This window comes from Meriones unguiculatus, chromosome 20, assembly GCF_030254825.1.
Source record: "Meriones unguiculatus strain TT.TT164.6M chromosome 20, Bangor_MerUng_6.1, whole genome shotgun sequence".
In the NCBI taxonomy this organism is placed as follows: Eukaryota; Metazoa; Chordata; class Mammalia; order Rodentia; family Muridae; genus Meriones; species Meriones unguiculatus.
The window spans coordinates 21336091-21350841 of NC_083367.1; the positions used below are offsets into that span (position 1 = coordinate 21336091).

The 14751-nt window shown below is 45.7% G+C and overlaps 1 protein-coding gene and 1 long non-coding RNA gene across 7 annotated transcripts in view; both read left to right on the forward strand.

The window, feature by feature from the left end:
* Positions 1 to 14751, forward strand: part of Map7 (microtubule associated protein 7) — a 134855-nt gene that overhangs the window by 16215 nt on the left and 103889 nt on the right. The window contains exons 1-2 of one of the 5 annotated variants that reach the window (XM_060373481.1): positions 5873 to 6088; positions 6439 to 6578. The exons of 2 other annotated variants lie outside the window; for them this stretch is intronic. In XM_060373481.1, coding sequence (XP_060229464.1) covers positions 6446 to 6578 — 133 coding nt within the window. In that variant the 5' untranslated portion in view covers positions 5873 to 6088; positions 6439 to 6445. Of the gene's footprint in view, positions 1 to 5872; positions 6089 to 6231; positions 6579 to 14751 lie in introns of those variants that run through there. 2 more of the 5 variants (XM_060373480.1, XM_021647348.2) reach the window with 2 other exon arrangements.
* On the forward strand, positions 7430 to 13450 carry LOC132649540 (uncharacterized). Of its 2 annotated transcripts, none has more exons than XR_009588037.1 (3): positions 7430 to 9702; positions 10397 to 10586; positions 11642 to 13450. It is a non-coding gene; the product is annotated as an uncharacterized LOC132649540 (long non-coding RNA). The 2 variants fall into 2 exon arrangements; XR_009588038.1 differs by having other exon boundaries at positions 7430 to 9645.

Consider the following 14751-nt stretch of genomic DNA (forward strand, 5'->3'; position numbering starts at 1 on the left):
TGGGCTGATATACCAGCCCTCAGAAAGTCAAGTTTTCCCCAAGGTTTATGTAAACATTTAAATTATTTCTTTCTTTTAATTAATTTATTTATTTATTACTATTTTTACATTAGTCTGCCTTCATGTATGCTTATACACCAGAAGAGAACATGAGATTTCATTATAGATGGTTGTAAGCCACCATCTGGTTGCTGGGAATTGAACTCGGGACCTTTGGAAGAGCAGCCAGTACTCTTAACCTGAGAGCCATCTCCCCAGCCCCTTAAATTATTTCTTAAGTGATGAATTTTGAAAATACATTCTGTCTGATTTGTGAAGTTAAGGAAAGAACATTAAACCTTTTTCTGGAGACTGAACCTGGGTCTCGCTCCAACTCCCGCCCTTAAGTCCGTCTTACGTCTTAGAAGAGAATAACTCCACTGTTGCTTGTTTTGATTTTGGAGAGTTTTAAGGAGAAAGATTGGGAAGGGTTACAAAGCAGCACAGGTCGGGACTGAGGGGACATCTCCGCACAGTCTGAATGAATGTTGAATGTGTTGTGTGCCCAGCTCTTCACTGATCTAAAGACAGAGCGACCACTGTCCTTAAAATGCCTATCAATAATACAGTAGATTGGTTCGCTAATGTTTCGTTTTGCTCTTCACCCCTAAACCTTTAGATTCATCTCAATTCGCATAGTCACAGTGAACCACCCATAACAGATTATCTCTCTGCGGGACGAGCTGAACATCTTCCTCCTTTTTTCATGTTGAGTAAGGGATTGAGGGTGTCCGTGCAGCACGGAGCTGAAGCCAGCACACCACAGCAGCATCCTTAACAGAGGAGAGCGTTCCATCCTTTGTTCTATGATTTAGCACTAAAGCCCACGTCTCTGGGACTGTTGGTGGAGTACGTAGTGCAGTCCAGCTGTAGCCCCTTACTAAACGAAACCAGGTGAGGTTCATTTTTATGGGTAGGTGCAGAAATTTATGGCAACAAAGGAAAGGCTTATCTGAGTCTTAGTTTTTTTGCCCATTTCCCCCTGGGTATATAGCTGTACTTTCCATCTTCACCAATTAGGAAACACAGATCAGAAAAAGGTCCTAAAAGCCCAGCCCTTCCACAGCACCCCAGGTCAGCGTGTGTGCATGGCTGCCCACAGCGATAAAAAATACACCTTGTTACACTCTGTCAGCCTCCAGCCACTGGTCTTGGTTCTGTCTCCCAGAACTACATCAGAAGTAGGAATTCTGCCAGGCATAGTGGGGTGCCTCTAATCCTGGAACTGTAGGTATAAATCAAGAGCATAATGGGCTCAAGATCCAGCCTGAGCTACGTAGTTAAACACGTAACAGCCGGGCTATGAAATTGGGGGGGGGGGCTGGGCTAGCAATCCCTCCATATGTTAACACTGATTCTGTTATCCCCGGATCTTCTGTTGTCAAAGAAGGAACTTGTGAACAAGCCCGCACAGCGCTGCTCGTGAGCCTGCTTTCTTCTGAGTGTGCTGTCACTTACCGAAGTGTCATCCAAAGTGTCTTGTTCAGGGCCGTGTGGCACGAAGACCAGAAAATGAGAGTATTCCACTCTGCATGCCGGACACCTGCTGACACCTTTTGATACCGTGAGGATTTTTACCCCTCGTCACTCTATGCGCGTAGTGAGTCGGTTGGCCACCCATGTGCTATTGCGGCTCCATTTTACTGCCTGTCAGGTTGACCCCTACTTTAATGATTTATTGTTACTACTGCTATTATTGTTACTGAGTTATATGTGTATGTGTGCATTGGCACTTGAGTATGTGCCCGTGAGTGTGGGTGCAGCAGAGTCCAGAAGAGGACATCAGATTCCATGGAGCTGGAGTTAGGCACTGGAGTGCTGGGAGTCAAACCTACCTGCTCTACAGAAGTAGTAGAAATTCTTAAGCACTGAGCCCCCACTCATCAGTGCCCCCCCAATTGGATGCCTGTTTTAAGAAGAGGTCACTATTAGAGGAGAGGCCCTTCCACACACAGTTCTTATCAAGTTCAGAAGTCCATGTGACGTGTGTTCCTAAAGTATCACCAATGAGAATCATGAGCAAGAGGGCAAGAAGCATTGTAGCCTGCGCCTAGGTTAAAGTTTAATGTGGCATTTGATAATATCCCTAAGTTGCCTAGTGATCCTTAGGTGATAGGAAGGGTCAAAGAAAGCTTTAGTATACACCTTACAGCCATACACTTGGCCATGGAAGAACAGTCATGGGAAATGTGTTCCGTTGGCACTTTGAAGGGCTCAGTGTTACAAAAGGCACTGCGGGGCTCTGGCACTTCTTGGCTGATGGCTTTGCCACTGCTGATGTAGTGTGTATGGGTTTCTCTCCTATGCCCAGGCGTTCACAAAAGGTGGTCAAATAAAGAAGATCAAAGCAAAACCTGCCGTTTGATTTTCCTTTCAGAGGGTCAGCGTCTTTTTGTGCAGCGCCCTTTGTGTCTCTCAGAAGCTATAATGCTGCAGGAGGGCAGAGTCTCCCGCCTTCGTTACCACAGAAGGCGTCCTCGGAAACTGAGGAAGCCCCTTAACTTCAAGGATGGAAATGGCTGGCCCCTTTGTTCCCCGGAGGTGTCTTGATCCCATGTCAACCCATGCTAGCTTTGCTACTTTCAAGCCATGTGAGGTTTTACACTTGCATTCAAGTGGGGATTTCTAAAAATTCCTGCTGGAAGTAAATTACTGCTTACCTTGAGGGGGGAATACATCAAATACTTTAAAACTTACTAAATTTGGTGGTTTTCAAGGATTAATCACCTCATTTAATAATAAAAATATCAAAAAGAGTTTTGATACTTGTGAGCTCTACTGAAAAATAAACAACACAGACATACACACAGAGAACTTATAATTTACCAGCGGCAGCCACTCAACCCAATGGGGATAATTTCTGTTTTTAACCACAGTCCTTGAATAGTTCAATTTAGGCTTTCTCCCTGTGTAACACAGTTTTATGAAGCTCGGTAGGCTTTTAGAAAGGAAAGCTGTAGGTATCTTCTCACTGGTTAGGGAGATTTCCGTCCACTCATGGGCTCTGTTATGTTCTAATTGCTCACAGCATCGATGCGAACATCACGTGGCCATGCTTGCACACACGGCTGGCCGCACGTGCTCAGCCCCTGTATAGCATTGCTGCAGCCTTGTCCTCATCTTGAGCCGCCTTCTCTGAGCATCAGCAAGGCAGGCTCTGTTCCGTGTTCTTCCACCTGAGGATTTGGAGCATGGCCATCGGCGCCAGGGCAGCCAGCCGGGAAGGGAGAACAGTGTAGCGGAATTCACAGCGCCACTGTGCTTACTCTGTGGGAGACAGAGCCTCATGGTCTGATCCAGGCTGCTCTCAATGGTCAGATCCTTCTGTCCCAGCCTCCCAAGTGCTGGGATTGTAGGCACTTGCCAGCATACCTAGCTCTGTTTTGTTTTAAACCTTTGAGCATATATCTTACGATTATTGCTTTTTTTTTTCTTTCTGAATAATGCTGGTGTAGTTGTAAAATCTACCCTATTTCAGTGTTTCATTTGCCTCAAGTTTATACAAAGCCTTTACTACTGTCCTGTTTTAACAATTTCAAGAAAGCAACGGCCCACATGCACTCCTCCCCTCCCCCCCAGGACTGACGTAAGACTCTGTGCAGGTGGCGTGCAGGGATAGTCACAGACAGTGAATCGCAGCAGGATGAGGCAGCACACTCCCGTGGCACCACCGTCACATGCACCCTGGGCACCTGGCACAGGAGGATTTGGAGTTCCAACTTGTGCTCATTGGAAGAGCCATGCCAGCCTCAGCTACACAGCAAGATCCCATCTCTAATTAGTGTCTTAAAAGGGAGTAGCCAAGGAGGAGTTCCAGGCCTTCAGATTGGCGCCCGTTTTACTCCAAGGAATATTTAAATTTAAGGTCTTGCCATCCCCTTCTCATATTTGCCTTCACCGAGAACCAAAGTATGAAAGCCAAGGGAGTTGGCATGAAGATGGTAGTTACCTTGGGCCCCTGAGGGGTCCAGTTCTGAAGCTGCAGGAACAAGCTGCTCTGTCTGTTCAGGATTGCACTGGAACATTTAAGAAACTGATCCCAGGCTGGAGAGACGACTCACCAGACAAAATGCGCGTTGTGCAAGCATGAGGACCTCGGTTCAGAGCCCCAACATCCACATGAAAGCTGGCCATGGCAGTCCATGTCCTTAACCTCTTTAGTGAGAGGAGAGAGACAGACAGATCCCAGGGAGCTGCTGCCCAGCCCGTTTAACTGAAACGCTGAGTTCCGGGTTCGGTGAGAGCCTGCCTCAAAAGTAAGGTGGACGGCGATTGGAGGAGGCGGTTTCCTGTCAACCTCTGGTCTCCACATGCACTTGCACGCGTGAGCATATGCTTCTACCACACACCCACGTGCTCACAAAGGGAAACTGATATAAAATGTGCGTCTGTGTGAAATGAAGAGAGCTCGAGCCTCAGGATTGTGTAAGAGCAAGCTCCCGTATCAGATCGATGGGAACATTGAAGAAATTGATCTCACGCTGGCGTGGGTGGTGACTCAGCTGTAGGATGTGTACTTCATGGGCAGGAAAGGGAAGCTCGAAGTTATCATTATCCGAGGTCAGGCTGCCTCCCTGTGACTGACCACAGCTGTGGCTGTGACAGACCTGGCTGGTGTCAGAGTCAGGATTCACCAGGCCCCAGGAGAGAAGCATCTTGCCTCCCGGGCAGCTGTCGTGGGTTTAATTCTGACTCAGTGACCCAGCTGGCTCTCTGAGTTGGGCCTCTCTCTGCCCATTTCCTGTCAGGCAGGCGGTGATAGCGTTTCTAGTGAGCCCAGCACAGCCTGTGCTCTAGTGAAGCTGAGTGTTCCAGTCAGTGGGCTCCGGCTCTGTCCTTTGACTTGGACTCATGGTCTTTTTGTAGGTGACTTCCGGCACCCCTCAGTCAGGCTTTCGTGTAAAGGTAAAGGTTGTCAGGGATCGCTTATAATGTTGAAAACAAAAGTCTTCACTTAGGTGATTTTCGCACATTGGTGTGAATCAGATCTCATGACCTCTCAGGCTGGAGAGTGAAGAATCCACTCTTGTTGGATACTATCCCCCGATGTGGACACAAAAAGGAAAGCCACTAATCAGTTGGACATGGTGGGTAATAGCTTGGCTCCAGTGTCCAGTGGGACCCTGTGCCCTATCATTTCTTCCTTCTTGGTGAAGTTTGTTGTCTTATGTGGACAAATTAAACTCCACAGCTTTTGCTTTGCTGTTGCCCTTCATGCCTGAGAAGCATTCGAGGCCTTGTGAACCCTCCGTGAAAGTACCGGAACCACATTCTACTCTTGAGTTAACATGTAGCGCACTGGTCAACACAATTTTCCCTCGAATTTTACTAGTTTGAGATCTGAATAGGCATCAACTTAATTAAATCCCCAAACCTTTGAAGGGAAACATTATTGAGGATTTATTCATTCCAGCAGGATTTGCCAAGCCATTATACCCAGCAGTGGGCAGAGTGCAAGTTAAAAAAAAAAAAAAAAAAAAAAAAAAAAAAGAGCATCCTGAGAGAGTTTATAGGTGCTTTGAAAACACTTTGAAAATGGAAAACAATGTGCATCACGACAGACACCACCACGGTTGCACCTATACAGACACAGAATGTCAGGAGGGTGAGGCAGCCCTGGGATGCCAGCCTTGTCCTTTCCTTACTTAACAGACCACCCAGCGTGGCGAAGATGGAGAGAGAACCCTTCCTGCCTCACTCTCCCCTCTCCTTCCCGAAGAATTGGCTGCTGCTTGTGCAGGCAAAATTCTGTTTCTCCCCCTCCACCAAGCCTGCCCCTGTGCTCTGGCGTCCAGAGGAAGAGGGAGCTCCCGCCCGCTGCAACTAAGCCTGTGCTGGAGAGTTCCGGGGACTGTGCATCCCAGGGCAGCTGGAGCCGGAGCTGCTCCTTGATTACGCTGTGTCAGGGTTGTCTGGGCAACTGTTCACAGCAGGCATCTTGTCATCTTTTGCCCTCTGCTGTATGCGGAATGTTTTGCTGTGCAGAAGCAAAGAGAAGACTGGGGAAAGCGCCACAGCAGGAAGGAGAAGCTGGGGTCTGATTGAACAGGTTAGGCAATACGAGGGAGGCATCTGAGCCTAAGACTTTATAGAGTCCTTCTGGAATGGGTATGTGTGTGCGCGCGCGTGCGCTCTATGCGTGCATGTGAGAGTGTTTACTCACCAGCGCATGTGCCTATTGGGGGGGAGTGAGTGGGAGGGGGCTGCTGCTAGGTGAGGGGGAGCTGCAGGATCTCAGTTGCCAAGTAGCTGGTAGTATCTGTCAGCTGTTTGCACACTGTTTACCCATAGGGGATCCATTACAAGTGCTCAAATGAACCTGCAGCCTAGGAACTAGCAGCTTCCCGGGAGCTGCAATTACATAAGCATATATATTTAATATAATTGTTGGACGAGTAGCAGCGGTATGCCTGGATCAGCTGCAGCTCTCCGACAAGAGAGACTGAAGAAGACCCATGCAAGGACAATTCCCCTTGGTTTATTCACCATTAATGAGGAAGACGAGCTGCAAAAGAATGGAAATTCCAGAAGACCCAGAGGTATGCATTAGCCTTACTCTTTCACTGGAGCCGGATCCAGCACTGTTCTCTCACTGCTTAGAGCACAGGTTCCGAACGGTACTCGCAGCGCCTGCTTCTCAGAGGAGTCACAACCTAACACAGCTTGCTGGCCGTGTTTCCACACTCGTAGGGTGCAGTATGTTGAATTGGAAATAACTTTGATAGATTTAGTCTCTTGCAAGTCAGTTACTTTTTAAGACCTAAACTGTTTTCCTAGTATAAACGTCTTCAATGTGTACTCCTTCGCTTAATCAGGCACCAGAGACTCCTGGCCTGATCCAGGGGAAGAAACCTGACTTTGAGGGGTTTAAAGGAACAACACCCTCACTTTCCTGTAGGCACATCAGGACATTTCCATTTCCTTCAGCGAAATGAGCTTATCGGCAGAAAGCATGGATTAGGTGAAGTGGTTTTGAAAAAAGATGGGCAGAGGATGAGGTTGCTTCTGGGTCTCCTTTACTGAAACGCTGAGGGAGAAGGAAAGAAATGCAAACTTCCACAGCCAACTGCAGAGGGCAGAGCCGGGGAGAAGGGAGAGCGCTGTGAATCTAACAGCCCACAGCTGCCGCTGAGCTATGTAGCAGCTCAGATGTGCCGGGTACGGAAGACGGAGGTCTGAGTCTTGCAGTGTTTTCTCCTGCTGATGACACGCAGCAGCTGGTCAGCCTTGAGCCCCAAGTACCTTTCCATCGAGGGTGTTGTCCCGTAGCCACCCTCATGCATTTTTGAAGAAGGGCTTTCAGGCTTGCACTCAGGTTTTCCAGCATCCTGATTCTTGTAGCTGTCTTCCCCAAATATGCAAGCTGTTCTCTCTAGCAGAGGAGGTACCAATCTCATTACTTTTAAAAGCTGATTGGGTTTCAGCTAGTTTCCTGTCACTGACATTATCAAAATGTCCATAGTGCGGCTCGGGGCACCAGCCCAGCATGGCAGCCTCAGGTGATTTAAGCAGAGCCCACCAGCCACTGCTGCTGTGTGTTCCTGGTTCTCAAGAGAGTCATGTCGCGTTTGCGCTGTCGGCTCTAAACCCAAAAGTATGGTTTGCTTTCCATTTTAAAAAGAATCTCATCACTGTAGTTGAATCCCGTCCGTTGCCGGGGCTTCTGTCTGAAGACCACATGACAGCAGAAATTCAGTTGCTGCTGTCGAGGGAAGGTGCCTCTTCATCCGCCCGTGAGTTGAGTGAGTTGACCCTTGTGTCTTTGCTGCTCCCAGCGAAAACACTCGAAGTGGTCAGCAGCCGACCATGCAGCCTCTGAGGGGTCGGTAACTGGAAGCTAATGCAGATCTGTTGACGAATTCGAGAGGTGTGCTTGTTAAAAGGTTTTGGATCCCTGTCTCTTGCCTTGAGTGCCCTGAAGTCGTCACTTAGGATAGCTACCCACTTTGTTCTTGGTAGTTTTCATGACTTTCCCTTCCTGGCTCTTTCTTTTGTTTGTTCTGTTTTGATTTTTTTTTTTTAAACTTCCCTTCCAAGTAAAAGCTGCCCTGCATATTTTATTTAAAAGAAAAGGAGAAAGGGGCAAGTCAGTACTCTAAAAATGTTTGGGTTTTGTTTGTTTTGTTTGTTTGTTTGTTTGTTTGTTTTTGGCAATTTATGCACCAAGAGTCTTAAATCAAGGAGTTCCTGATCCTCTGCCATTTATCGCTTTTTATGTCTGCACACACAAACACACAGTGGTGAAAAATGATGTGGGGGTTCGTGGGAAGGATTTTATTCTAATAGAGGTGACCAGAGTTTCTTTACATTCCTATGTGTCTGTCATTTGTGACTCAGGCAACAACCCGGCCAAGGAACAGTTCTGGATATCTCTCTCTGGTTATGCTTAACGGTAAAAGCGCTTTGGCTTTGGTTCTCAGCTCTTCAGGCATCCGACTGTCAGAAACTGGCAGCAGCATTTCATTTCTGCACTGTCCAGTGTGATAGCCGTTAGACTCGTGTGGCTACAGAGCCTTTGAAATAGAACTAGAGCAACCGAGAAAGTGATCTATGGTTTGGGGCCTGCTTAAATCCAAGTCTTCACATGTGATTACTTTACTGGACAGCAAATTCTGGTCTGTAGAGCTGTGACATAGATTTGTATTGTCTCTGCCTCACCCGTTTTTACTGCCTACTAGTGCCAAACAGGGTTAGGTCTTGTGGTAGAAACAGGAGGAGAAGGAGTTCAGGGCCAGTCCCAGCTATATAGCAAGTGTGAGATACAAGGCCTGGGCTACTTAAAAAAATAAAAAAATAAAAGTGATGGCAGAGTACTTGCTCAGAAAGCATGAAGTCCCGAGTTCAGGTCCCAGCATAACATAAACTGGGTGTGGTGGCCTAGGACTATAATCCACAGAATCTGTGGTTCAAGGTCATTTTTGTCTGCATAGGGAGGGTGAAGCAAGCTGGGGGCTGAAAGAGTCCCTATCTCCAAAAGAACAAAACCAACTTTAAAAAGCTGCGTCAGGGAACCTACAAATCTCTTCAGTGCATGGACAGGCAGTTCCTCCCTCCCTCCAGGTATTCCTTACAGTTGCAGCTTTTAGTAGGGCTTCTCTTTTCAAAACAGAACCTGACGATTCAGGTTGTCTTTTATGTGTGAATATTAAGATAAGCAATCAAATTTGGTTTTCTTCCCCTTCCTCAGCCTACTCAGCCAACCGTGTCTGAACCTGGTGCACAGTGCTGGTTTGCATACCTAATACCTTTATTTATTTGTTTGTTTGTTTGTTTTTCTGTGATTCTCAGTGGTAAAGAACCTTGCTATCTGGATTCATTAAGCTGAGTGCTGAGGATTACCCTGGGTTAGTGATGAATATACATATTGTCAAGTGACCATCACCAGACATGTGACTGTCATCTAAACTCCTAGACAGCGTGGCCTCTGAGTTTCTTGGTGGACAGGACAGGTTAGCTGGTAGCCAAGATCGGTTCTTAAATCGGCCTGTCTGTGCAGTTGGCTTTGCAGCGCACATGCTTTGCATGCCTTGCTGCTGCCAACACGTAGCATTTAAATAACATTGGAGTAAGCAAGGCTCCTCCTGCTGCTTGTCTGCCTTCAAAATGGTGAGTTTCTGCATAGAGCTGACTCAGGCCTGCCCGAGCGAGGTTGGAGGCACTTCTGTAAGTAAATGCTTTTGCCGGGCTCCAAGTCATGCTTTCCAAGTCTTCGTAAGCGCAGAATGTTATTAAGTAATAAGACATTTTTCTCTCTAAGCCAACATCCATTAGATGTTTGCTGTGGCATTGTTCATTTGGGGTGTTACAGAAATGCTGTGATGCTGCAGAGATAATTGAGTATTTTTGCTCTCAGAAGTGTTAACTGTCTAGTAGAGGAAGACAAATATGCCCAATAACACAGGAGTCTTAAGTTGAAATGAGGGAGCGTGGAAGAAAGGAGGGGGTTCCGGGAATGTGGATGAAGTGGGTACGATGAAGGTGTCCTGCAGTTTTCAGACTGAAGTAGAAGGACCACAGGAGAGGCTTGAATTCTGTTCTGTCACAAACAGAATTCAATGGACGAGGTTGGAAAAATATCTGGAAACATACACAGGACCCAAGGCAGGACATAGGATGAAGGGCAGAAAAGCTTCTTTAAAATGGTAACAAAACCTAGTTCTAAACACAGGGTTTGCTGAGTCACTTCCTGGTCACTTCCGGGGCTCCAAGTGTACCCAAAAGCACAACGGTTACAGTACACTGTAACTTCTCTTCTATAGTGACTACCCTACCATTTGTGAACCATCTAAAGTACTGTCACTTTTGACTTTATACTCCTGGGTTTTGTCTTTTTCCTTGTTTTGTTTGTTTGAAACAGTTTAGCCCAGGCTGGCCACAGACTCACTGTTGAGCGGAACATGACTGAATTCCTGAACTCCTCTTGATCCTCCTGTTACTACCTTCCATGTGCTGGGACCACAGGTGTGATCCCCCTGTTACTACCTTCCATGTGCTGGGATCACAGGTGTAACCCTCCTGTTACTAGCTTCCAAGTGCCAGGATCACAGGTATGTGCCACCACTCCTGGTTTGGCTTGGGTTTTATACAAACCTGATCGGCTTCCAGCTCTAGTATTAAGCTTGCTTGGGAGACTTGTCTCTTTATAACTTACTTTTGGAAAATTACTAGCCTCAGAAGATGAAGGACTGATCATCACTTGGCTGATCACCCTCCTGCCTTCATTCTTCCTCCCCCAGGCATCCTCCATGGCATGATAAAAGGCCTCTGTAACAAGCAGGTCTAACCACCTCACAGTCTTTGGAGATTTTCAGTGGTGGTACTCCAACTGGGGCCAATTTCATAATTGAGATTTAGAGCCTTAGGTATTTTCATTTATCTGTTTTTATTTCTTTAATAAGCCTCCATTTAGAGAGCCTTTTCACAATAATCTGGATTTTAGCTTCCATTCTATCTTAGATTGCTTTCTAAAGCAACTTAGAGAGAAGAGGATGGATTTCTGATTATAGTTGCAGTCCATCATGAAGGGAAGTCAGAGCAGGAACTCAAGGCAAGAACTGAAGCAGAGACCATGGAGGAATGCTGCTTGCTGCCTTACTACTGGCTTGCTCAGTTTACTTTCTTACACTCTCAGGACCACCTGCTCAGGGGTGTATCACCCACAGAGAGCTGGAGCATCCTTCATCAGTTGTTAATCAAGAAAATGCCCAGAGTTTCCCTACTGGCCAATCTGGTGGAGGCCATTTTCTCAAGTTGATATCTTGGCTCCTGTCAAGTTAATTAAAAACAACAAAATCTAACCACAATACCTGCAAAATTTGGAAGGCAGGCCACACCTGCCATTTCTTCTCTGCAGTAATTAGCAGGAGCTAATTGGCAGCTGCCGTATGGAGGAGTCATGCTTCCAGTATCGCTCTTCTATAATAGAATGTGCTCCAACTGGTCTACCCCAGTTGCTACATTGCCATGACCATTTGTTTTTAAAGCCCCTGACCTAAAATAATAGTAATAATAGTCACAAACTCCTTTACCCTTGGACGTGAGTTTCCCTTATCATTGGTCCTTATCATTTGGTCCTTATCATTCTCTTCCTTTTATTCTTCAGATTCTGCGCTCTAGCTACACTTCGCTGCCCATCACCCTCTGGGTCCTTCTCATGGTCTTCCCTCTGCCCTCTTCCCCTTTCTTCTTTGTCTGGATAATCTCACGGTTTGGAATCAGATCCGGTGAATTCCCCTCCAGACCTTCCTTACTCACTGGGCTCCTCTAAAGATCACCTCATCACTGCCATCTTCCCCACCCTGGTGCAGAAGACCAACCCTTCCTTGTGCTCCCTAGCTTCCCGAGTCCTGAGCTTCTCTCCTGATGCTCATCTCAGAGTGAATACACCCGCACACCCCACCTGGCCCTTCTCAGGCTGGAAGCCTAAGGGCCTGAGTGCCCCCTCTTTATTCTGTGTCTGGGCAGGGTGCTGAAGAAGGTAACTTTAGCTTCAAAAATAGCTCCTAAAGGTCTGACAAATTCTAAGAAAGGTTGGGTGCATTAGAACTGCCCTTCCTAGATGACTCTTGAAAGGGTGCCTGCTTTTAATCACATTACTCACTGCATTTATATAATAATATCCCAGGATTTTGCTCCACTTTGCTGTTTTCTGATTCTGATATTTTTCTCTGGTATAAAAGATGACTATATATGAATATATATATGTATATTTGCCGAGTGTGACTGCTTTGCTTATATCAAGGTTAATCCTTTCTGTCCCTTTGTTCAGATTAAATTACGGCAAAATAAAATTTCCCCTTGAAATCATGACTTGGTTCTGAAACACCTCTTTCCTGCCACCCCCATTGTTAAGCTGTGTTGACAAAAAACTTTGCCATATTCACTGTCGAAGGAGAGGCCCTGCCGAGCAAGGTCTGCAGAAGGAATGGATCTGCACTTTACTGTGTGTTCTGTTGGACAGGTGACAATTAAGCACGTGCAGTGTGCACCTGCTAAGTCTTGAGTCTTTGTTCACGGAAGAGTCGTGGCTCAAGGCATGTGTGCACCACTCTGCTATCCTTCTCACGAATCCTATTTTTCTCATACTTCTCTCTTCCTTTGTTCTGTAGGACATGACCATTGTCTTTTACCAGAGCCCTTTCTTAGGCATGTCAGAACAAGGCACACAGTTTTAGTAGGAAAATGTAACAGTCAATGAGTCAGAAGTGAAGTGTATTCAGGAAGAACACTAACTTCAAAATTCCCAATTATAAGGAAGAACTGTTGATGTCAGGTTGATTGGTATAACTTTCATCTACTTAAGAGACCCTAACTATAATCTTTATTCAAAATATTGGTATAAACATAAAAAGTATTGGAGCAAGGGTGAGGATATTTGATCTACAGCTTTCTCTTTGTGGAGTCTCAAAACATTTGTAAAACAAATGAGTTGCACTGTTTCCTAGGCATTCTGTGTTAGGGAAGAGGTCACTGAGTGTTGCTGTATACAAGAGGACGTGCTCAGCCTGTTTATAATCAGTGTATTTTACAGTCAGATACTACATAAAATGAAATCTCCTGCAATAGAAAACTAACAGGCTTAAGTTAAATAGTTGATGTGTTTACAAGATGACTACTCAAATAGTAGGACCCAAGCACAATTAAATACTGGCTTAGAAACGTCTGACTTGTAACTCTTAGGCATTACGTATCGGAAGAGTATGTTCCGCTTGAGCTGACTCTCTAATGTCTACTAATATCAGTGCATCACGGGTAACTTTAGTTTGATGTTTCTGAGTAGTATTCCAGGTAAATTGCCACCACCTTCATATTTCATTTTTTGTTTTTTTTTTATTTGATTTTATGGCTTTTGTTTGTTCACTAATTTGTTTATTTGGCAAGAATTTACATAGACCATGCTATACTCAAATTTCTGGCTATCTAGGAAGAGCCTAACTTATTTGGGGTATTTTCCATGGTAACTACCGAAGGCAAGTAATAACCCCACTGCTCCCTAGACTCAGATGCTGAGGCCTTCTCTGTGTTACAGAAGCATAGAGTGTACTGTATTGAAGCATTTACCAGAACGTCATCCCTTGTATTCTGCCTACAGAGTTCAAGTCCTGTTTTTGAGGCTGTCATCCTAGCAAGAGTTTGTTAGTAAGAATATGAATATTTTTCTAGATTCCAGAGAACCGAAGTCCAGCATGGAGCTGATGTGGAGTATGGGATTGAAATGTTTAGGAGTATGGGTGAAGGAAAATGTTCAGTTTCAGTCTTTAGTATATATGATTTGGGAGGATACAGTGATCCTAATTGAAAACCCTGGCTTTATTCAGTAGGAGTAAGGTATTGAAGTAGCAGAATTCAGCAACAACCCCCGTCCTAAAACTACTTGGAAGAACACTGCAGAAGCCAGTGCCAGCTGTGCACAGTTACAGCAGAATTATCCCAGGAAGCAAACATTATCAAGAGAAGCTTTAGCATGCGGCTGAAGAGTTGAGACCCTTGCCGACCCCTTGAAAGATCTTCTGAACATTGTAGCATAAACTCTGCTTAAAATGTACCATTGAAAGAAGCTTTCCATGTGGATAGTTGCCCTGATCCCCTATATAGAACTATACAGTTGCAAGGCCCACCTTTCTCAGGGACAGAAGAATTTGTGGTGGAAAAATGGGATGTTAGGAATAGTTTAAGCAGGCTGACAAGTATTGAGGGGCCACGGGTGCAAGTGAACTACTGTTAGTAGAATTCGGTCTAGGTTTCTGTGGAAGACTGTGATATAATAGGACAAGTGCTGCATAAGAGGTACCTTGTCCATCATTTCAGCCTTTCTCATCTGTGTTGTGAGATAATAAATCATGCCCAGGTGTCGGTGAGAAGTAGAAAGACTTTATAAGTACATGACACACTTCTGTTCACGTCTGTCTTGCAAGATTTATTTTTAGTCATATGTGTATACACACACACACACACATGTGCCTCTGTGTATGTGTGTGTGGGTTTCTGCAGAGGCCGGAAGTCAGGTCTCAAGTAAGCGTCACAGGGCCACTGTGAGCTGCCTGAAGCTGCTGATGGAACTTGAACTTGGGCCCCCTGCAAGAGCAGTCTGTACTCTTAACTGCTGAGCCATCTCTCCAGCCATGTGTTCACTTCTGACACGTTCTGTTGATTGGTTTTATAGTATTGCTACCATGCTGGACCATGCTTGCCCGTTCTACAGCTATGCTCATT